General features: G+C 45.7%; 1 protein-coding gene across 1 annotated transcript in view; it reads right to left on the bottom strand.

Moving 5' to 3' along the window:
• Window positions 1-6,039: 6,039 nt before the first annotated feature.
• ALG13 (ALG13 UDP-N-acetylglucosaminyltransferase subunit) overlaps window positions 6,040-24,638 on the bottom strand; it is a 63,480-nt gene continuing 44,881 nt past the window's right edge. The window contains exons 18-32 of the mRNA XM_075572669.1: window positions 23,985-24,112; window positions 22,831-22,883; window positions 22,643-22,725; window positions 21,288-21,404; window positions 20,326-20,482; window positions 19,877-20,003; window positions 17,336-17,368; window positions 16,882-16,937; window positions 16,394-16,465; window positions 15,861-16,023; window positions 14,221-14,322; window positions 13,710-13,750; window positions 12,419-12,590; window positions 8,738-9,033; window positions 6,040-7,913 (exon numbers count right to left, since the gene is read on the bottom strand). Of these exons, the coding sequence (XP_075428784.1) occupies window positions 8,759-9,033; window positions 12,419-12,590; window positions 13,710-13,750; window positions 14,221-14,322; window positions 15,861-16,023; window positions 16,394-16,465; window positions 16,882-16,937; window positions 17,336-17,368; window positions 19,877-20,003; window positions 20,326-20,482; window positions 21,288-21,404; window positions 22,643-22,725; window positions 22,831-22,883; window positions 23,985-24,112 (1,579 nt within the window). The 3' untranslated portion in view covers window positions 6,040-7,913; window positions 8,738-8,758. The remainder of the gene's footprint in view (window positions 7,914-8,737; window positions 9,034-12,418; window positions 12,591-13,709; window positions 13,751-14,220; window positions 14,323-15,860; window positions 16,024-16,393; window positions 16,466-16,881; window positions 16,938-17,335; window positions 17,369-19,876; window positions 20,004-20,325; window positions 20,483-21,287; window positions 21,405-22,642; window positions 22,726-22,830; window positions 22,884-23,984; window positions 24,113-24,638) is intronic.

Here is a 24,638-nt window from a genome sequence, read left to right as displayed (position 1 = left end):
TTAATTAGCTAATACACTAAAAAACACATTAAAATACACTCACATGGTGCAATACCGAATTGTATAGCTCAAATTGCCGTCCGCAGCTTGCAAATCCTGCCCGCAAGATACAGAGAATCCCTGCACGCAGACACGCTGGTGGTACTGAGCGTGTGACGTCACCGCTGCCGGGAACTCTCCTTGCAGAGGCTACGGTGGCTGGGTTGGCTCAAGTGACTAGACTCCTCCTCCCTACGCGTTTCGTGACACGTGGTCACTTCGTCAGGGGATAGTGGAGTCTGGTCAGTGATACCTTTTATATTATACCAAATGGAGAGAGCCTCCTACTTGGGGTGGAGCCTAGCTGTTGGAAAGTGGAGTATCAGCTTTAATACCAACAGCGTAACTGGAATTGGTACCTTGGCTTAAATAAGCACATGTACCCACATAATATAAAGATAAGGACTCAAAAATCTTGATAATAATGGCAATACTCGTAATAGAAAATAAAAATATAAATATATGTCCCAATCGCACTAGGGCAATAGTTAATTACCACAGGGCAAATGGCATGAATAAAAATGATCAGTAAAAAACTTTACATTACCTCACTGAACTTTACCACATCAATGAATAATTAGTGTAGGTAAGCGCTTTTTGGAGGGGTTATTTTCTTTGTTTTGTATTTTTTGTATTCCTTAACCACTCAGCAGCCAACCACACATACAATGGCACTATTCACCAATAGAGCACTGAGGGGACAAACCCTAGCCGGTTTCTTTAATGATGCCAGTGACCTTATGGAAACAGATAAGGAAAGCCTGGAGGCTCAGTTTTCAAAATTAGAAAAATTATTGACGCAGGAGATGAGGCAGGTCTGGGAAACATTTACTCTTAAACAATATCTCGAGAATAAAAGGATTCCCAGAGGGCTTAGAGTCCTGAAACCACCCACATCTGACTATGACAATGAAGAATTCCTGAAAGAATGGAACTGTATACTAGATACATGTTCAGTGAATCTCATGCTACACCTTATCAAACGTAGGGCAGTTACACTGGAGGCTTTGGATGGGCAAATAAATTCCATTAAAGAACAGTTGGAACCCTTCACAGAGCTTCCAGAGTACAAAAGCCTTGAAGAAAAGACATCTTCACGGATTGATAAGGTTGAGAAAGAGGTTAAACTGACAAAGCACCAAAAATTTAGCAGGGACAAGAAGGATTACGATGAAAATAGACAGAGGAATTGGAAAATAGAAAAAACAATTACAATAGTTGAAGTAGAAGCAGGAGATTATGAATCAAATCAGATATCAGGTCCTTCCAGAGATAGGATAGATTCCACCAGGAGCAATATGACAGAAGATACAACAGTGGAAAGGAAAGGAGAACACTTGACAAAAGATATCAAGTCCAGTTCCAACCCTGGAAAAGGGAAAAAGAAATCTAATAAGCAAGAGCAGAGAGATGTTAGTACTCATAAAGGTCCCCTAGATGAACAACATAGTGTGGAACACAAATATAGGGATAGATCACCGGCTGATAGAAAGTATGAGGGTCACCATTACCGTGATAGATCACCCATTGATAGAACCTATAGAGGTAACTATGAGACAAACAATCAAAGTAAGAAGTCAAACTCCTCCTCTTCTTTTTTAGAACAGCGCCAGGGTCGAGCACCAATGCGGGAACATTGGAGAGACACAAGAGCCCAACCAGACAGGCAGGAGCCAGTAAGGGTAGAAAAGAAAAGACAGAGATTAGAAGAGCTCGAGGAAAAAGAGGAGGTACAAGGAAGAGAAAGGGAAAGAAGAAGACTAAACCCAAAAAGGGACTGGTAAAGAGCAATGTATTCAACATTAGCAGTGTAGATCTGAAACCAGTAGAGTTAGAAGTTCTATCTCGAGGCTTAAACTTCGCCCCAGTAAGTGGACCCAACATGTTTAACATTTATGTTGATGTCCACAGATTCTTGAGGAAAATTTCCCTCAAGAAATACTATCTGAAGGATGCAGTGAGCAGATCAGTGTTATCACCGAATGCCAATCCAGTAGTGGTAAAACCCCCCCTCACTCCATTTAGAAAGCCTTCTACCTTTTACCCGAGAGGCATGAAGGGGAATTTTGTAGACACCTTTGCTGAAATGGTTATTTCGGACTTAGAGGAAGCCAGTAACAATTTCAAGTGCCATAAACAAAACCTGAGTAAGGAGGAAAAGGTGGCAGTAAAATCCCTTGAATCCAATTCCCAGATAGTAATTAAATTAGCAGATAAGGGGGGAGGAGTTGTGGTGATGGACTCTTCCTATTATAGGGAGGAGGCACTTAGAATTCTGGGAGACACCACCACCTATGAGATGTTAGAGTCCAACCCAACTGACGCCTTTAGAGAAGAAATGGCAGCTCTTTTGGATCAGGGCCTTGGGGATGAGATTATTAGCATCAGGGATAGGGAATTCCTTATGATTGAACAGCCCAGAATCCCTGTGTTTTATTTCATCCCTAAGATCCATAAGAACCTTACCCGACCCCCTGGCCGCCCGATAATATCCGGGATACATTCCCTCACCTCAAACCTTTCCCAGTTCCTAGATCATCTACTCCAAAAATATGTTGTACAGGTCCCGTCATACATTAGGGACACGTCACAGGTGTTAAATCTTGTACAGGACCTGACGTGGGAGGAAGATCTATGTTGGGTCACCTGCGATGTGGTCTCGCTTTATACGGTCATTGACCATCAGATGGGACTGGATGCAATCAAAAGAGTCCTAGAACAGGACGTTGAGGTAGACGAAAAACTGAAACAATTCATTCTGGACGGAATCAAATTTATTCTGACACATAACTTCTTCAGTCATGACCATAGGTTCTACCTCCAGACATGCGGCACTGCCATGGGCACCAGGTTTGCCCCAAGTTACGCCAACCTGTTTATGTCCATCTGGGAGGAGGATCATATCAGGTCCTCCCACCCATTTGGTGCAAACCTGGTGCTCTGGAAAAGGTATATCGATGATGTGCTGTGTGTCTGGAAGGGGCCATTAGATAGACTTGAGGAATTCAAACTATATTTGAATGATATGCGGAATCTTAGATTCACGTTCAGTCAGGATAGGACTTCAATTAATTTTCTCGATCTCTCCCTTTATGTAGTTAACTGCATCATCCATACCAAAACCTTCCACAAGGAAGTAGATGCCAATACTTACCTTTTGGCATCCAGCCACCACCACCCTAATTGGTTACGCAATATCCCAAAGGGGCAAGCCCTTAGGATCAAACGGAACTGTTCCGAAACTTCTGTATACCACCATCAAATCAGGGAGTTGAAGACCAAGTTTATTGAACGTGAGTATAGAAACCAAGAATTGGATCTCGCAATTAAAGAGGTCAATAAGACCGACAGAGCATCCCTGCTGTGTGGGGGGAAACGGACAGCTGATGTGGGTCAGGCCCCATTTCCGTTTTTTATCACACAGTATAGTGGGATAGCTCCATTCATATCTAAAACACTCAATAAACATTGGAGCATTCTCCAACGAGACCCAATCCTTAAAACCGTGCTCCCAATCAAACCGAAAATAGTTTTCAAGCGAGCAAAAAATTTAAAATCCTCCCTATCCCCCAGTTGTCCGCTGGACAATCTAAAAGATCACCATGTCACATGGTTACAAGATCTTAAAGGTTTTTACACATGTCAAAGCTGCATTGGATGTAAACATAGTAAAAAAACTAAGACCTTCAGATCCAATGTGACAGGTAAAAGCTATGGCATAAAAACCTTTATCACCTGCAAAACCAACTTCTGCGTCTATTTGCTGGAATGCCCGTGCGGCCTACAGTATGTGGGCCGCACGGGGAGACCCCTTAAACGAAGGTTCGCAGAACACGTTTACAATATCAGAAGGGGCCTCGAGACACATAGTGTCTCAAATCATTTCAGGCAACATCACAATCAGAGCCTTGAAGGGTTAATGTGTGTAGGAATTGACAATCCAAAAAGTAGCTGGCGTGGGGGGGACAGGCTTAATCTAGTCTCTAAAAGAGAAAGCTATTGGATTTACACACTCAAGACCCTGACCCCCCTAGGTCTAAACATCGAATTTGACTTGGCAGCCTTCTTGAAGGACCATTAGTCCATTCCTGTTCACTGATGTGGTATAGTTTAGACATGAAATGTATTGTTATTTGGAGTACCAAATTTCCCAAATGTCAACCCTTAGTTGCATTATGTGACTGGGATGCACTTCATTTTATTCATTCCAGTCTGATTTCATTATTGTAGTTATTGCCACCATCATCTTGAAATTTCAGTTCTTATCTATGCACCATGCGGAGACATGCGCCAATCTACAATAAGATAACAACCCCCATTGCGCTGTTAAACCCAGAGCTGATAATCTATATTCCATTGTCCAAGTCCCGCCCCCGACAGGGGGTTCTTCCCATTGAGACAGTACATAGGTTATTACTGATCATATTATTCATTGATGTGGTAAAGTTCAGTGAGGTAATGTAAAGTTTTTTACTGATCATTTTTATTCATGCCATTTGCCCTGTGGTAATTAACTATTGCCCTAGTGCGATTGGGACATATATTTATATTTTTATTTTCTATTACGAGTATTGCCATTATTATCAAGATTTTTGAGTCCTTATCTTTATATTATGTGGGTACATGTGCTTATTTAAGCCAAGGTACCAATTCCTATTACGCTGTTGGTATTAAAGCTGATACTCCACTTTCCAACAGCTAGGCTCCACCCCAAGTAGGAGGCTCTCTCCATTTGGTATAATATAAAAGGTATCACTGACCAGACTCCACTATCCCCTGACGAAGTGACCACGTGTCACGAAACGCGTAGGGAGGAGGAGTCTAGTCACTTGAGCCAACCCAGCCACCGTAGCCTCTGCAAGGAGAGTTCCCGGCAGCGGTGACGTCACACGCTCAGTACCACCAGCGTGTCTGCGTGCAGGGATTCTGTATCTTGCGGGCAGGATTTGCAAGCTGCGGACGGCAATTTGAGCTATACAATTCGGTATTGCACCATGTGAGTGTATTTTAATGTGTTTTTTAGTGTATTAGCTAATTAAAGTGTTTCAAACTACACCATATTGTGCCCATTCCTTCCCTCGGTGGGGGTTTCGCAACGGAGCCACCCCCGACGCCATTGTGGATTGAGGTCTCCTCCAGAAAGCTGCCTGCACGTGGGGTCGTGAGAGGAGCTGAAAGAAGAGGAACAAGCACAGATTCTCTCCACTGACTACATTGGCGTTCATCATGTGAGTAGGAATCATCACTGTCTTAGATAGGGATCTGATTGCTAGAAAACGCTGCGCAATCAGGTGTGCCTCTCATCTGTATTTCAGACGTGCATCCGTCCATTCCTAGGACACATCCCATCTGGAACATTTTCAACAGAGCCCAGTTACCATCTTTAATATCAGAGACTATCTGAAGATCACGGTATCTTGGACTTTAGCGCTGGGGACTTTAATATTGTTTGTGCACTTTTTTGTATCAGGTTTGGAATAACCTGACATTATTGTCACCTAGCTGCTTGCTCTTACAGCAATAGTTAGACTGTTTGTTGTGTTAGCACGTATTATATAATTTTTAGCACTGTATTTATCACACCTTAATTAGTGTAGGTAAGCGCTTTTTGGAGGGGTTATTTTCTTTGTTTTGTAGAACAGTCACAGATGGATATCCCTTTATATTGGACCAATAGCAGTTTTTCAAACATATAAAACGTGTGAATTAAACCATGACGTTTAGCTTCTCTTTCTCTCGGGAGGCGGCTTGGGAATACACCAGTGAATGTTTTATATCAGTGGTGGCAAACTCCAGTCCTCAAGTGCGAAGAGCAGGTCAGGTTCTAAGGATATCCCTGCTTCAGCACAGGTGGCTCAATTAAAGACTGAGCCACAGCTTGTGCTGAAGCATGGATATCTCCAATACCCGGCCGGTTGGTGGCCCTTGAGGACTGGAGTTGGCCACACCATGTTAGATAGTCATTTCTCAAAACACACTGACACCGCTTTCATGCTTTCTTATTTATTTAGTGCCAGTGAAAGATTAAACACCAATTCAATCACCGATTGTGTTAAAGTGACTTTACATACCAATAAAGCAAATAAGTATAACACATAAAAGAGACATTACAAGAACACAGGAAGTAACATTACATGTAAACACTTCTTACACATGGAGCTAAACCAAAATACAATGGGTTATTCATCACTCTCCGTTACGGTTTAACACACCCAAAACAGCCATTCACTTACCTAGGGGACGACACCCTGTTGGGGTGTTAACTTGTAACGGAGATTGACAAATCTGGGGGACAAATTTTAAACATGAAGAATACTGGGGTGTGTTGCTATGTTGAGAGTTGAATAGTTATACAGAAGAATGATTTCCCCTATTAAGGCACAGTTTAGCTCCCCTTTTACCCTAAAAGTTGTACAACTGGTATAGTTCCTCTGAAAATTCACATTGGTTTTGACGTGGTCTCCCTTTCACGGTTCGTAGGATATCGCAACTTGGCCCACACATGTTCAGCGGTCTCCGTACAAATGACAGTTAATGGCCATACATCTGTGATCCAGATAGAAGTGGCGAGTTACCCAAGGTACACCTCATTTACTAGGGAGAAGTTATTTCAAGGACTACTTGAAGAGGCCCGACAATGTTATATTGAACACAACGTGTGACACTATTCATGACCGTGAGTTTGAAGGGTACTTACAACTTTTTTGGGATGACCTGTTTTTAGTACATTGACAAAAGGGCACGTGGGCCAAAAATGTTTGGTTTCATTTAGTAGCTTAATTAATAATAAAAGTAACAATGCAAGGGTTCAGAAGTGAGAACATTAATCTTGCTTTGCAGTGTGAATATCAAATTATTGCAGTTACATTAACCAATTAGCTGTAAGAGGGGCCATCACTGCTTGGCAATATTTAGCAGGTTCCTCATAACTAGGTGAAAGGAAGAAATATATAAAGAGCCAACAGAAAGACAAAGGCCGAAGATATGAACATCAAGGAAACCCATACTGACCTCGACTGATGTCTTTAGTAACAGGAAATGTACTATAGGAGAGCATGCTCCCTTATACAGAGACTGTATTGATGAATTATGCACTTCTAAGCATATATATTTTTTTGCTTGTATGGAGAATTTAGCCCAATAAAAGAATGCCCAAGTTATCGAAGAAAAGCCCCTTTCTGAACCGGTGAAATACTGCTAATGGTTATTACGCCAAATAAAATATACGACTTTGAACAGGTTTGGGTATCCAGTAACAGAATCTGCTGTGGGTAGAGACACACAAAAGGACACACAATGTCAGAACAGTACAATGCTTAAACCAACACAGAAAATAATCTTTTACAGTTGAAATATCGCAAAAATCCAAAAAGTTCAAATTGTTCCTCACAGCGGCCTGCGTATTCCAGTTACCGAGCGAACATTTGGCGCGCGGGATTGCCATGGCAACCTCAGCAATGGCCAGCTGTTTGATGGTATGAATTTTCAGCTCTCTTGCATGTAAAGTTATCCCGCCGGTTGGTAAGCCAGTAGTGAGGTAGACAGTCCGAGGTAGTCTGTTGGCAGAGCTGCTTTAAAACCCAAACACACAGTGCATGGTCTGGTAAGCCCGCCCATAAATGTGGAGTACGCTTAAATCAGCATGTTTAAGACGTGTGACGTTCTGTGAGCTGCCGCGGCAAAAACGAAAAGGCATCACCCAACATTTAGAACTCAGAAACCGTTCAACATTACAAACATTGTAACCCAGGCCTTCCCAGCACCTCACCACCCCTCCTGTGCCTTGTTGAATCTGCGTGAATAAGGATGCTGCTAGATTGTCCTTAGCAGCCGAAACATCAACCAAGTTATGTGGCAAAACTCCTTACAAGAACCTATCAAGGAAGAGGGGAAAATACATTAATTAAATCTGCACTTCTGTAACCTTTACGTCCTAGGGGTTATTAGCATACACTCATAAAACCAATTTATGCATCATACTAAAGTTACAATAATGGCACATTTATTACAATGCTTCCTAAAGGGGAAATAATGACAGGGTAAGTGATATTCCAGCTTTTGTTCTTGGACCAATTAAAATGGTAAACTGAAATGTGATCACGTTGCTATACAGCCTCGCCTGTCAAAACGCGCTTTCTTCACATTTCGGGGGAAGAAGGCAAGGCAACTATACAACGAGGACTAATTAAGCCATCTGACATTTAGTAAAAAACAAAATCAGGATCTTTTACCTACAGTATCAAAAATAAGTAGGTTTGGCCATTTTTTTAATATTAGCTTGTTCTGTTCCAGAGGCTCGTGTCCCGCAAGGAGAAAAAAGCCGAGAACATGAAGAGCACTCAATAACCTGCAGAGTCAATTCCTTAAAACATTTAATTTAAGAATCCATTAGGATACAAAGTAGCACAATTAGATGCAGAGTTGCAGCCCTTATCCAGTTGGGTAATTGTTTTAAATGTAAACAAGTGATAAAGGCACAGTGTGCGCCGTTTCTAACATCTCTTTTCGGCTAGGCCCCGGTTTCCCACCCCATGGTCTGGGGATACTGGCGTTATCACGATACCGATGTATCACAATACTGTGCTTTCTTTGACAATTCCCATATAGGAATTCTAAATGCCCGGTTTAGATTTCCCCAAAACACATGCAAAAACGAACAGTACATACACAAATACTGTATAGAAGACCCGCTACTTACTGTACACATTGCTGGTACCGCTCAGATGGCCTGGGGCACAAAGTGGGCCTGAGGATTGGGTGCTGCAATGTAGCTCACTTGATGTATGTGCCCAGCGTTGACTGTATTATGTATCCGAGGGGAGCTGCTGTACGGTGGGTTTATAGGGTGCCACGGTGCTATGTAGTGGTAAGTGGGTACCACAGGCACACAGGAATCAAAGCCAGGTATGGGTTGCTGATTGTAAGGATCAGTTACGAACGGGTAATAAACAGTCCCATGGGAGGCCGGCATAGTATCCACACTTTGGAAGGGACCTGCAGAAAAATAATAGCTATGAATCCCACTAAAAAGGCTGTTATGAACATTGGAAAAATCAGCCTACAGCATGTGTGGCCAACTCAAGGCCACCAACAGATCGGGGTTTACCGATATCCCTGATTCAGCACAGGCGGCTCAATCAGTGTCTCAGTCTTTAACTGAGCCACCTGTGCTGAAGCAGTTATATCCTGAAAGCCTGGCCTGTTGGTTACCCTTGTGGACTGGAGTATCCCACCCCTGGCCTACAGTCAGCATACAAAGTCCCTGCTTCATTCCCAACAACCTATCCCAACGGCACATATACGAACGCAAGAGCGTTTCTTCCTGGACCCCTTTGCTGACAGAGCGACTTGCAGACGCGTGCCTGATTATTGCAGCGCTCAGTCATGCAGTCATAATTGAATCCGTAAGCAGCTAGCAAAAAAAAAAAAAAAATAATAATAATAATAAATCGTTCATTTATTTAATGAACTATTTTAGCGTGTTACACAGATCGCTGCCTTCAATTTCCTGGAGATGTGCAAAGTTTTACAGAAAGCAGACAGACCCACAGAGCTCCGTGTAATCCGGGCTCAGAACCAGAAGTTACCCAAAGCGGGAACGTACGCGTCTTCCCGAGGCTTATCCTCAAAACGAATGATATGCAAGAACAACAGACAATTTAAATCTCATTAATACCGTCCTAACGTCAGGTTACTGCCGCTCGCCGTTGATTTATGTGGCAAAAAAAGGGGGGGGGGGTGGGGAGAGCTGATGAGGATGATGAGGAGGAGGGATGGGGAGAGCTGATGAGGAGGATGAGGAGGGATGGGGAGAGCTGTTGAGGAGGATGAGGAGGAGGGATGGGGAGAGCTGATGAGGAGGATGAGGAGGAGGGATGGGGAGAGCTGATGAGGAGGAGGGATGGGGAGAGCTGATGAGGAGGATGAGGAGGAGGGATGGGGAGAGCTGATGAGGAGGAGGGATGGGGAGAGCTGATGAGGAGGATGAGGAGGAGGGATGGGGAGAGCTGATGAGGAGGATGAGGAGGAGGGATGGGGAGAGCTGATGAGGAGGATGAGGAGGAGGGATGGGGAGAGCTGATGAGGAGGAGGGATGGGGAGAGCTGATGAGGAGGATGAGGAGGAGGGATGGGGAGAGCTGAGGAGGATGAGGAGGAGGGATGGGGAGAGCTGAGGAGGATGAGGAGGAGGGATGGGGAGAGCTGATGAGGAGGATGAGGAGGAGGGATGGGGAGAGCTGAGGAGGATGAGGAGGAGGGATGGGGAGAGCTGAGGAGGATGAGGAGGAGGGATGGGGAGAGCTGAGGAGGATGAGGAGGAGGGATGGGGAGAGCTGAGGAGGATGAGGAGGAGGGATGGGGAGAGCTGAGGAGGATGAGGAGGAGGGATGGGGAGAGCTGAGGATGATGAGGAGGAGGGATGGGGAGAGCTGAGGATGATGAGGAGGGGGGATGGGGAGAGCTGAGGATGATGAGGAGGGGGGATGGGGAGAGCTGAGGATGATGAGGAGGGGGGATGGGGAGAGCTGAGGATGATGAGGAGGGGGGATGGGGAGAGCTGATGATGAGGAGGAGGAGGGATGGGGAGAGCTGATGAGGAGGAGGGATGGGGAGAGCTGATGAGGAGGAGGAGGAGGAAAGGGGAGAGCTGATGATGAGGAGGAGGGATGGGGAGAGCTGATGATGAGGAGGAGGGATGGGGAGAGCTGATGATGAGGAGGAGGGATGGGGAGAGCTGATGATGAGGAGGGGGGATGGGGAGAGCTGATGATGAGGAGGAGGGATGGGGAGAGCTGATGATGAGGAGGAGGGATGGGGAGAGCTGATGATGAGGAGGAGGGATGGGGAGAGACGATGATGAGGAGGAGGGATGGGGAGAGCCGATGATGAGGAGGAGGGATGGGGAGAGCCGATGATGAGGAGGAGGGATGGGGAGAGCCGATGATGAGGAGGAGGGATGGGGAGAGCCGATGATGAGGAGGAGGGATGGGGAGAGCCGATGATGAGGAGGAGGGATGGGGAGAGCCGATGATGAGGAGGAGGGATGGGGAGAGCCGATGATGAGGAGGAGGGATGGGGAGAGCCGATGATGAGGAGGAGGGATGGGGAGAGCCGATGATGAGGAGGAGGGATGGGAAGAGCCGATGATGAGGAGGAGGGATGGGAAGAGCCGATGATGAGGAGGAGGGATGGGAAGAGCCGATGATGAGGAGGAGGGATGGGAAGAGCCGATGATGAGGAGGCGGGATGGGGAGAGCCGATGACGAGGTGGGGGGATGGGGAGAGCCGATGACGAGGAGGAGGGATGGGGAGAGCCGATGACGAGGAGGAGGGATGGGGAGAGCCGATGACGAGGAGGAGGGATGGGGAGAGCCGATGACGAGGAGGAGGGATGGGGAGAGCCGATGACGAGGAGGGATGGGGAGAGCCGATGACGAGGAGGAGGGATGGGGAGAGCCGATGATGAGGAGGAGGGATGGGGAGAGATGATGATGAGGAGGAGGGATGGGGAGAGATGATGATGAGGAGGAGGGATGGGGAGAGATGATGAGGAGGAGGAGGGATGGGGAGAGATGAGGAGGGATGGGGAGAGATGATGAGGAGGAGGGATGAGGAGAGATGATGAGGAGGAGGGATGGGGAGAGATGAGGAGGAGGGATGGGGAGAGAATGATGAGGAGGAGGGATGGGGAGAGAATGATGAGGAGGAGGGATGGGGAGAGATAATGATGAGGAGGAGGGATGGGGAGAGATGATGATGAGGAGGAGGGATGGGGAGAGGGAGAAAAAAATTGCAGTCAGTATTAATATTAATGGAGCCCTGAAATTGTTTTTGCCCGGGGGCCTGCGCATGTCTAGCGACGCCACGGACGCTATGTTCATTAAATTATGTGTATTAAATTATGTGCATTACATCCTTATAGTGCAAAAAAACTAATTTCAGTGTCTGGACGAAAGTTACGTTCACTTATGAGCTAATGTACCATTATGTCCCCACGTTAACCTCAGCGGACTTTAACAGATGTGCGATGTTTTAATCTCATTTGCGTGTCATCACCGATTGCGGTTATAGTTCATGCAATGCTCTTTACGGGAGAAAACAGGACTTCCTGTTATGTTGAGGTCCTTTGAAAAGGAACAAAATCGCGTTAACGTGACACTAAGGTGACGAGAGCTTTGTGGCTCCAACCCAAAGAGTTCATTTTTAGTTTTTAAGGTTGTGAAAAGAAAAAGAAAAGATTGTCCTTATACCAACACCTGCGGCGTTCCCAAGCAGGCGAAAGAGGACACATCTTCTGCAGCTGCAGGTCCCAGAATTGCCCAATTTGCACACCTGGACACCAGCTTTGCCCAGCTCTCCGTGTTAGAAACATTACCCACCTCCTGTGTCCAGCGTCATCTGTCTGTTCTCGCTGTACATTGGGGACGCTCCCTGGTCAACTACAGGAACGGGCTCTGGGAACGCAGGGTACGGCTCCACGTGAGGTGGCGGTGGCGGCGGCGGCATCTGCTGCAGGTAGACCATGGAATTCCAGTAACTCTGGTGGTAACACTGGGAATAAAAGGTCCAGGACAGGGAAGGGAGTTAAAGTGGACACAGGGAGCGTTACCAAAGGCAGTACTATCTGCACCCTGCCATCTTCTGCTTAGAAATGACAACGCAAACAAAAAGCCGACTCGCCGGCGCAAAAATGCAAGCGCTGGCGCGGCATACCCGCATGTATCTTTTACAAACCTACACTTTAAATTAAAAAAAAAAACCCTCTCTGTCCTCCAAGAATTGACGGGAGATTTTTGAATTTTTTTTGCAGAGGGGGTTTAAAACAATTTTGTGGGGTTCAACAGGATTAGGCGCTCCTGAAATCAGACAGGACTATTGCCTTTTAATGGTAGGTCAACTGCCACATACAATCCTCTAACTCCTACAGTGCCTGATGGCATCGTAACGGTGCAGAGGAGGACCATCGCAATGCTCTGCCAATTGTTTTCTTCTTTGTGACATCTCCTAAAAAGAAGTTGTTAGCTTATCGATGCACTCAAACCCTACCCCTTTCCTTTCCAAGGGCATTTAAAAATGGCCTGCCAAAGATTTACTAGTTCTGCTGGTGTAGTGTGCAGGGAACGCCTTTCTGCATTTAGTTACTGTGTGTTTCTGTCTCCCCCTCATTAAGATATATTTACATTACACCATTTTGAGGATTTACAGATTCACTAAATTTCTGGCAAACTAGGGTGGGGGGGCCGTGCTGTCCTGTCTTCCATGTAGTAACAGAGCAGGGAGAGGGAGGTGGGGGTGTGATACCTTTGATTGGACAAACAAGTAGATGATATGTTACAGGCTTTCCAACCTCTCGGGGTGGGGGTAGGACCTGACGAAGGACCCCGAGAGGTTGGAAAGTTTGTAACATATTAACTACTTGTTGGTCCCATAAAACGGTCTCATACACCTCCTCCCTCTTCTGTTACTCCATTTCTGGTTTCCTTTATAAATTATTAATCAAGCTACAGGCACCCTGATCTCAGTAGGACAAATAAAGTCTGGTTTACGGATTGACTGACTCTGCTGTCCTGTCATATACAGAAGCTAAGGCAACGGTGTCTGCAATTGCTTTGTTTCTTCCTATATTTGGCCAACATACATCAGAACCACTGTCTGCACATAAGCACTTACCTGCAATCCCAGATTAAAATAATACTGCAGCACCTTGGTGTCTGAAAGAAAGTTGGGAATAATAAGATTTTCACAGCTTTATTTATTGTTTTTTTTTTATAGTTATTCTTACAGAATAAGACACCACGTGACCTTTATGTAAAGGAGGATAACAAATCACCCACGATTCTGATACAAAAGGTCCACGCGGTACATTACACTGTAGGCAGTAACTTGTGTGTGGATGTAATCTTTAAGCCCTATTTTACAGATATTTTAACGTGGCCATTTAACAAGCATCCAAAACATTTGCCGTTGACGGTCTTCGTGCTGTGGCATTCCACGCGTGCACGTTTGCCCGCTGTTTGCGACCAGCTGATTTAATGCGCAGATGTGTGCCACGGTGTACTACAGCGAAACAAAATGGGTGCAAAAAATTCAAAGGGTGGGACGCGGTAACGCTACTAAACCTACTGAATACAGCGCAGTCGGTGGAGGTTTTTCCCCCCTGTATTTATTCCAGATATCTCACCTCTAGGAAGATCGTTCCCACTCGGGTCACAGGAGTAAGGAGGCGGTGGAGGCGGTAACGGGATACTGCATTCTCCCATCTCACCCGGGGGGCCAGCGGGCGCTGCATACAATGAGAATTGCACAGATGAACGCATTGCTAGGAACACAAGAGGAATATATAGCAAGGCAGACTCCTGGGGCAGATGGATATGTCCCGTGTTCAAGGCTCGGAGTTAAATCCCAGACGCGACCTTTGGATGAGCGTTAGGTATAAGGGCGGTGAAAAGAGCACACACGCTTCAGCATCAAAATGGGAAATAATAAAAAAAGTGCCAACATTATTTCATGAGACTACAGGACTCGGGATGTTCCCCGATATTGCAGGTCTCGCAGCTGCCCCGGTTTCAGCAGGTTCTGACACAAATAGTGCAGAAGGCCATAAAGAAATGATAATAATTTGGTTAAAAACACAGAATGTTTTTTACTTTTAAAACATAATCCTGTGAAACATCTGCAGATTACAGTGTTACTGGTCCAGTGCACATTGGTCGAATACTTTTAGACTATTTAAACAGTTTCCTTTTTGACAATACACCGCCATGATGGGGAATTCACAACAAATGTTCCAGCAAGGAGGGATTACTTTGAAATTACCAACATGAGCGGTTCTCCCAGATCCAGGTTCTCCCAGATCCAGTCAACTTGTATGTCGGCTTTTTTTTATTTAATTTAATGTTTTATTTTTTAGAAAAGCACCATTTATATGTAACGCGTCACAGAACAGACATTACAAAAACTGAAACAAAAAAGAGGATGTTAAAGAAATGACTCCATTCATGTGATTTAGTAGAATAAAATCCCAATAAGAAGAAAAGCTGCTGGGTGCATCATACCGTTCTGTAGTATTAAAGGGAATACATGGTACAACAGCACCACCTGCCTGTGTGAATCCCAGTGAAAAACTCAGCGTAGAACCAGGTCAGACTATGGTCATAAGATTGCAATGCGCATCGCCTTAACACTTGGCGAACCCAGATTCAGCCGCAGCTTTTTATAGCAACTGACAATAAGAGCCAATTTCCCCTGGTTCGTGACCTGGTGAGAAAGCCCCTTCAGTCTACATCTCCGTCGCCCCAAAGGCGGACGCCTGATGGGGTTCCACAAGAACTGCTCCCCTCTGCACATAACCGGCGTGCTAAGGGTTAATCTCTACGTTTGCTTACTGCCCCACCCTCTGGAATGCTAATGCCCTGGGGACAAAAAGGACTCTGAAATCACAGCTGCTTTCATTCTGAACCCCTTCAGCCTACATCTGCGTCGCCCCAATGGCGCACAGCCGAAAGGCAGCCAAAGGGTGTGAGCTATTTGCTAATGTTTGGTGTTAAAATTGCTGCATTTCTATCTGAAACTCACCAGCCCTGTTATCCCCTGCCCCCAATTTTCCAACTCTTATCTGTCCATGAAATGTCTGTGAATTGACTGTATAACCCTGTTCATTTAATGTAACCATGTATTGTTATAACTCTGTGCCCAGGACATGCTTGAACACGAGACTTAACTCTCAATGTGTTACTTCCTGGTAACACATTTGATAAATAAATAAAAAGGTGTGAGCCGCTGGAAAGAAGAGCCAGACGCAGATACGACCTTGGATGCTACCTGGCCTCCCTGTGAGGTGTGGGGCCATCATGATGGGCTGCACGGCTGTTTGAGGTAGGGCAGATGAGGTGGCAATGGATGGCATGACAGCAGCAGAACTGGAAGACTTCACCGTAGCTGGCACAGCGTTCACACAAGAGGTAGAGATTATGGATGATGTGACCTGTAGGTTACATTGTTGCAACACTATAGCAGTCCCGCCTGACAACATAGAATGGGATGTAATGTGTGCGCGCATATACATGACAATAAAGTAACCGCTAGTAGCTATGTAACAACGTCACCCATTACTAAATGCATTTATGTTTTTAACAACTAAATAAATGGCACAGTTCCTCGTGATTTTTCAGAGCCGCGCGAGCAGTTGGGATGATCGGCCACATTCAGAGGGAGAATTGCAACGTTCACGATTCCCCAATGCATTAAAGGGCGCGTCAGCAGCTGGAACATCTGTAGGTTCACTTCTGTACGCTTTAATACTAAGGAAATGCCACTTTGGGGGGTGAGCGCAGGAAGAGGAGAATCAGGATCACCTGTTCAGCGTATTTATACGAAGCAAGATCCTCCTGGGAGGGCTCAGACCGCAACACATCGTCTTGCAGGGACTTGGTGGAAATAAAGAATTACAGATTTAGTTTTTCATTTTCTGTGCAGTAAAAAGCAGCCAGAAAATGTCAAATAACACAGATAATCAGAGAGAAGTTCATTTTTAAACCATATTTAACACACAACCAGTTTTATAAAGCAACAACGCCCCCCGGAAGCCTACATGGTATTTGTGATATGTAATATTTATCCCCAACGTGAGTATCTTGCCTCAGAGTACGTCCTGCTCTGTGTGTGGTACAAATAGTTATTTTCTTAATCTAGTGTGCAAGAGTTACCACCTCCAGCTTTAATCTGCACGGTGCTGTACAGAGGGGTCCTGGGACACGTAAATGGAGCACCAAATTAAAAAATGGTGTGTGAAAGGGCAAGAGGAGATCTCTGCAAGTGTTAAAAGGAATAATACAAAGAATACCAGGTTCTGTGCAGACTCGGTTGCACTGTACAATGAGGAATTGTCATACGCAGCATCTGAAAAGAAAAAATAGAGAAGAATGATCATTTTAGTGGCTCTGTGATAAACGGCAGAACAAACCGCTATAAAAAGGTGGAAGATTTGATGCAGAGAAGATGACGGGTGATGGGCGTCAGACATACTCTGAGATCCACAACAAGCAGAGTTTTTATTAGAATTTAAACTCCGTTTTCAGTAAAGATATCAGCCTACATTTAGCATCAAGAGCAAAAAAAAATAAGTTATTTTACACCAAGACTGAGAACATCTTAAAACCAACAATGTACCGTACCTTCATATCTATATTACACTTCTGTAGATTAGCAATACACAACCCGGTTTGCCTGCATATTCCGGAAATATATTTTGCCAGCAGAAATAGAACGACTTTCACAGATAACGCAATGGCACCAACCTGACGTATACATGAAGTCTCTGTGATATTCCCCTGGAGAGAGAAGAGAGTGAATTGTCACGCTTCAGAGAAAAATACCCGTATTTCTAGAACGGCCATAAATATCGGGCTCATTCTACCAGTAAGTGCAGCCACTAGGCAGGTCCTACACCAGTAAGTGCAGCCACTAGGCAGGTCCTACACCAGTAAGTGCAGCCACTAGGAAGGTCCTACACCAGTAAGTGCAGACACTAGGAAGGTCCTACACCAGTAAGTGCAGACACTAGGAAGGTCCTACACCAGTAAGTGCAGATACTAGGAAGGTCCTACACCAGTAAGTGCAGACACTAGGAAGGTCCTACACCAGTAAGTGCAGACACTAGGAAGGTCCTACACCAGTAAGTGCAGACACTAGGAAGGTCCTACACCAGTAAGTGCAGCCACTAGGCAGGTCCTACACCAGTAAGTGTAGACACTAGGAAGGTCCTACACCAGTAAGTGCAGACACTAGGAAGGTCCTACGGTACTTTCTTTAACATATTTGCCCCTCGTAACAGCCGCCCCAACTAGTACTAAACCTAAATATTCACAGAAAGCATGCTAAAAAAAGAACAGGCCGCTCTGATCATTTTTAAATGTATTCCCCCTCTATTTTTTTTTAAAGATTAAGATTAGAGGGCTCCCTCTGCAGCTGTACCCCACTAGTTTTAGGTTTGGGGACCCTGTCCCACAGTTTTTCAAGAAATAAAAACGGCCGCCAACATTTCTGACTAATAGAAAGCCGCCTCATCATTGGACGGCCATTTTAAAATCGCCTATAAAAGACAGTGAGAATCTCGGGAGCTGAAGATAGCGCAGTTCTGCTCCGGATGAGACCCCTGGTTCGAACTTTTAAAAAAAAAAAAAGTTAGTTTGGGAGCCTCTGCCACTTTATAAGATCGCCCCATGCCTTCCGGGGCAGTTAAATTAATAAGTGTCCGGGCAATCAAAACGAATGTCTCCCCAGAACCCTGCGCAGTGAGATTACCGTGCTAACCCCAGAACACAGCGCAGTGACATGTACGTGTATACCGGTGTTACCTCTCTGGGCATGTATGTGCGCGCGCGCGTGTGTGTGTATATATATTTGTATTGTTGTGTGTTTTCTCTGTCTGTCCTGTGGGGTTGTTAATGACAGGGAGGGGGGATGAGAGAGGATGAAGGGAAGGGGGATGAGAGAGGATGAAGGGAGGGGGGATGAAAGAGGATGAAGGGAGGGAGGATGAGAGAGGATGAAGGGAGGGAGGATGAGAGAGGATGAAGGGAGGGGGGATGAGAGAGGATGAAGGGAGGGGGGATGGGAGAGGATGAAGGGAGGGGGGATGAGAGAGTATGAAGGGAGAGGGGTGAGAGAGAAGGGAGAGGGGGTGAGAGAGATGGAGAGGGGGATGAGAGGATGAAGGGAGGGGGGGATGAGAGGGAGTGAGATGACGAGGGGGGTGGGAGGGTGAGAGGATAAGGGGAGAGCGGATGAGGAGGGGTGCAACAATCTTGGAATTTGTGGGAGGAACAGTAAGATCAGTATTGCTGGCCATGTACAGTATGACTGCAGGTCAATTATTTATAACATTTGTTCTAAAACTTCACTCCAAGCATGCACCAATCTGCATCAATTTGCACCATTTCATTCCTTCCTTAATTTCCTAAACAAAAATCCTCGGAAGGGCGCACCCCAAGACCACTCCCCAGATTTTTTACGAAACAGAATATAAATTGGTGCAAATTGGTGGAGTGAAATTTAGAAAAAAATTCTTAACAGTCAGGTCATTATTAAATAAATAACATTCTTCCCACCAATGATTCTCGCGTGTGCGTCGCACCTTTCACCCTGGTGTCCAGTATTTTTGTACAAGCAACCTGGCCACCCTAGGCCAAATGCTCATCAGTTACTACTATAACTCAACATGTTTAGGGACAAGGAATACATTGAGGTGAAGCTAGAGGTTATCCAACGGTCAGTGGCCCCCACTGACCCTGGCATTCATTGCAAGTTAAGTGTGACATTGCTGTAAAATTACTTGGTTACACTGTAAATCCCCACTCCTTGTGCAAGAAAGATTTATATAACTGTCCAAGATGGAATGGGAAGGGGGTGGGTTGAAAGAGAGGAAAGAAGGGAATTACACATCTCGAAGGGCAGGGGTGGGCAACTCCCGTCCTCAAGGGCCACCATCAGATTTTCAGGATATCCCTGCTTCAGCACAGGTGGCTCAGTTGTTCACTTTGCCACTGCTCGAGTCACCTGTGCTGAAGCAGGGATATCCTGAAAACCTGACCAGTTAGCGGCCCTTGAGGACTGCAGTTGCCCACCTCTGTCCTTAGGGCATCAGCTGAGCTACTGCTAATTGAACAACGCTTCTATTTGAAGGGCACAGTTCACCCGAGATGAATTAAATCCACTAAAAACGTTCACACATTTTCCCCGCGGCTGGAGATAATGCGACATTTAGGCAGGACTTTGCATATCAGCGAAACTAGTCGGAAGGTTTCGCTACATTTCTCTGTATAGCACGGGAACTTTACCGCTGTCACTTGGCTCATCGACGTCTTCCTCAGATGAATTCAAATGTTGCTTTCCTGGAATAATGGGGCCAGGATTGCTCCTTGCAACCCAGAAACCCGCAGCAGGAACCATCGGGTTACCCTGATTCTAAGAAACAACAAAAAAAAATTCATCAAGTTTTAACCAACTAGGTCAGGAGAGGCCAACTCCAGCCCTCAGGGACCACACCACCAGGTCAGGTTTTCAGGATATCCCTGCTCCAGCACAGGTGGCTCAAGCAGTGGTTGAGTCTTCGACTGAGAAGAGCCACCTGTGCAGAAGCCGGGATATCCTGAAAACCTGACCTGGTGGTGGTCCCTGAGGACTGGAGTTGGCCACTCCTGGTCTGTACACATAGTGGCCTTTAGTTCACTTGAATACTATATACAGGACCTCACTTTCCAAATCACATTACTAGACTGATACATACAGGTAACGTGGGATACGCCGCATCGTCCCCTTCCTCAATCTCATAATAAGTTATGGTCTCTTCCAAGCCTCTGGGTTCCTCTTCTCTGTCCGGCACAAACCCAAACTGGCATCCCTTATTGACGCACTGCATTTGTCTGCGGCTGCGACTGTATGACCTTGCAGGGGAAACGAACAGAAGCCATGAACGCCGAATTCTATCCGGGGGCTCGGTGGGCTAAAGGGTTGTTTACGGTGCACATCCCTGCAGGGCGGCACTCTCAGATGGGGAAATAAAGATTTGAATGGTGTAATGAGCAAGCTGTACCTGGAGGTTAGGGAATAACCTTTGAAGTAGCAGAAAGTGCTTGTGTGGATATTTTAAGGCGCAGTTCAACCTCATCCCATAAAAATGTATTATTAAGGGGAGAACCCCCCTCCCCCCACTTACCTGAACTTCTGTGGGAGAAGATGGTCCCTGTAAACACCGCTTTCTCCGTTCCAGGAAACACTTGATAGATACCCCCTGGGGACCCCACAGCCACCCAGACGCCAACTTGCTGTTAACGCTACATTATGAGTGGCAGCGAGGTCCACGGAAGAGTCTGTCGCGTTTCAGTGTTTACCGGGACGATCATTCCACAGTTCAGCCATCGTGAAAGAATACAAACAAACGATACATGGTTAACAAAAAACAGTGTAGTGATTAGGCTGAGCAATCTCGTTAGCAAGTCGTGATGGGAGGCTCAATGGGGCAGGGACTTTATGGGATTCTCCAGCCTTTGATAAGGGTTACTGCATTGCAATACAGGGCTAACAATCACTGCCAACGCCCGTTAACGTGGGATCGTGGTGCGATGACCCATATTACAGGCTTGTGAATCAAATCACACTCCGACTCATTGCTGGAAGACAAATCATACACCCCCCCCCTACCCCCCCAAACAGATCATCAGCTTGAATGTAAATATCTCTCCTGCTTACCGGGTTCTATAGGAAAAATTGTCATAGCTCTGATAACAGCGCTTTCCTGGGCTGTGGTAAAACGAGATTTCCGGTCCCACTATGGTGTGGCGGTTTATATAACGGGGTGAACCCCCCCTTTGGTTGTGGGAAGAGAAAAAAAAATTGAAAATAGTTGCATGAATTACAGGCGCCCGACTCCCTCCCCTGCCCGGTAATCTTATGACATTTGTTCTACAATTCAAAAAAATATCAAGATAGGAATAAGGAGTTCTTTATTTACCAACACAAATGCTATTTGCTTTACCAAACCTGTCTCAATGTGACCCTTCATGTTTTTTTAGTTTAAAAAAAAATGTAATTATTAATAAGTTGGAAAAACGGCCACCAATGTTATTTTTTTCATTGCTGCTTTGGCACGATGCCGATCACCGCAGCCTTTTTTAGAATCAATGTAGCATTCCTGTAACATTCATGCGCAGGCCCTAACAAACTGTATACATAATGTACATTTGGTCACAGACTATTTTTTTCGGGGCCCAAATATGCATTTTATGAAACCCTGATTAAAAATGGTGGCAAATGTTCTTTGGCAAAAAATGCTTTGGACGTGTTAAAAAAAAAAAAAAAAAAAAGGGTCCGTGCAAGAAATTGGGCTTCTCCAAAACATAAAATTACTGCAAGGTTTCATGGTGGGAAAATATAACCAAGATTTGGCAAAATAAATAAAGAGGAGCTTCTTTTCTTTGTGTTTTACAGCTCAGGATTGTACGGCGGTGTCCACGCTGCCGAAGACTGTATGGCGCGATCACATTGCCTTAAGACATTGATCGCGCCCATAGACCGTGCTGGCGACAGCAGGAGGGGGTACGCGGTGTGCGAGGAATCAGTTGAAACTGATTTCTCGGAGCGACAGGCAGGTCACGTGAGCGGTTCGCCAGCTCCGTGACATCACAGACACGCCCCCAAACTCTCCCCACACGGCACATCTACCATGTCCAGAAAAGGCACCTGCTTCACGCGGGTGATGTAACAGATGCGCACACCTCCGTGTGGTCTTAGGCTGTATGGACGCAGCCTAAACTAGAACAAGGGTGCTCGACTAGTCCTCAAGACCCCCCAACAAGTCAGATTTTCAGGATATCCCTACTTCAGCACAAGCGACTGGATAAGTCCCTACTTCACTACAGGTGGCTCAATCAGCCACCTGTGCCGAAGTTGCAATATCCTGAAAACCAGACCTGTTTGGGAAGGGGGGGGGGCTTGAGGACAGGAGTTGAGCACCCCTAAAACTAGAACACTACATCAGCCCTTCAACAACCAAACTGCAAGAAAAGCAGCGTAATGTTATGGCAATTTCCCAGCTGGGCACCTACTTTGGCATTCCGTAGCCTCTGCTTTGCCGATGAGGAGAATTCGGAGGTCGGAAGTGTTCATAGGGTGGCAGGTTTCCCGGATTCTGAGGACAGTGAAGTGGAGATAAGCGCGCAGATCGGGTATGGTGGTGTAGTAGCAGGGGTGGCGGCGTGGGCTCACCTCTGCTGTAAGCCATGGTCATACACACCTCTTTTCCGCGCACTTTCTTGAACAGCCTCTTGCGAGCTTTCATATCGAGGTCTAGAATGTGAATGGAGCAAAAATGGCAAAGAAAATGTCATTATCCATGATGGTTCAGATACAGCCACGTACATGAAACGGTCAAAAATGTATTAAAATCTGTGGCCTCAGTTTGCTAATGAGAACGGCCCCGTGAGGTCAGTTTCATATCAACCAGGGGTATCAGAAAGGGCAATTGTTTTGTAAGCACACATTTTAATCCCTTCACTGCAAGAGTTACCAACAGCGCAATATGTATTCTGGTCAACACAAGGGTTAATGGCGTCTCCTGCGGCTTCTAGCTCGTGACCCCCCCCAATGCTAGCATCTGATGCTAGCTAGCTGCACAAAGTCATTAGCACACATACTGCAGTACAGACATTAACACCGATACACATTCAGAAACAGGGACATGATACACACACACACACACGCCCAGTGCTGACACTTGCATACCGTTAGATGTTGCTTCTGTTGTAAGCCTGGGCTTTTTGTTTATATGGGGGCTACGTGCCCCTGCTGTGCGCACAGTGCAGTAATATGAAGTACTTAGGGCGGAAAACCACCATAGATCAGGAATTTCCAAGCTTTGTTTGGTTAAGGAACCCTATAATTATATTGTGAAATTCTTCAGAACCCCAACCCTCTCTAATAGCGCGTCTGAGATCAGATGCATTGTAAGGAACCCCAACCCTCTCTAATAGCGCGTCTGAGATCAGATGCATTGTAAGGAACCCCAACCCTCTCTAATAGCGCGGCTGAGATCAGATGCATTGTAAGGAACCCCAACCCTCTCTAATAGCGCGGCTGAGATCAGATGCATTGTAAGGAACCCCAACCCTCTCTAATAGCGCGGCTGAGATCAGATGCATTGTAAGGAACCCCAACCCTCTCTAATAGCGTGTCTGAGATCAGATGCATTGTAAGGAACCCCAACCCTCTAATAGCGCGTCTGAGATCAGATGCTTTGTAAATTCTTCAAACGACGTGAACATTGCAGGGGACCCTGTAGGAATGCCCACAGGAACCTAGTTACTGCCACAGGGGAAAGCCAAGAACAGAACGTAAAGAGCACAAGACTCGCTACCCCTTGCCTGGGCTCTCAGAGAAACACACACACACCTATGTCACTGTTGTAGCCCCCTTGCATTTTCTGGTAGCCCCCTCCTTTCCGGTTCGCTGATGAATTCCATGCAGGGACAGGGATTACCTGGGTGACTGGTTTTAAATTGATAAGCGGAACAATGTGTCTGGGGAGAGACCAAAATATATACACACAAACACATACTATGAATATACATTGCTCAATGCAACATCATATTAAAATATTACACACAAAAACATTGTTATTTATTTTTAGATCTGCACACGAGTTACAAAGATTCTTAAACGCTTTGCGACATAACGGTAAGAGCACAATTAGCCTTGTTGCAGTGAGAACGCAATGACACGCGGGTTGTCTGGGGCTAGAGTTTTATTGAAGGACACAGAAAGAGGGGGGGAGGGGATAGGGGGTGATCACAAAATCATACTAATTGAATTGATAATGAATACACAAATATACAGTGGTTGACAAATCACCAAAAAATCTACTCGCAACACAAAAAAATCTACTCGCCACCTAGTACCAAACGTGTGCTGCTTGGGCCAATATTTACTCGCCATGGGGTTAAATCCACTCGCCCGGGGCGAGCAAATGTATAGGTTTGTCAAACACTGCAAATATATATTGATAATCATAAAGTGGGTGCAGACTGAGCTGAAACGTGAATCAGA

The sequence above is a fragment of the Ascaphus truei genome, chromosome 16 (genome assembly GCF_040206685.1).
Source record: "Ascaphus truei isolate aAscTru1 chromosome 16, aAscTru1.hap1, whole genome shotgun sequence".
Lineage (NCBI taxonomy): Eukaryota > Metazoa > Chordata > Amphibia > Anura > Ascaphidae > Ascaphus > Ascaphus truei.
Note: the sequence above shows the minus strand (reverse complement) of the source record. Positions and strands in the feature narration are given on the sequence as shown.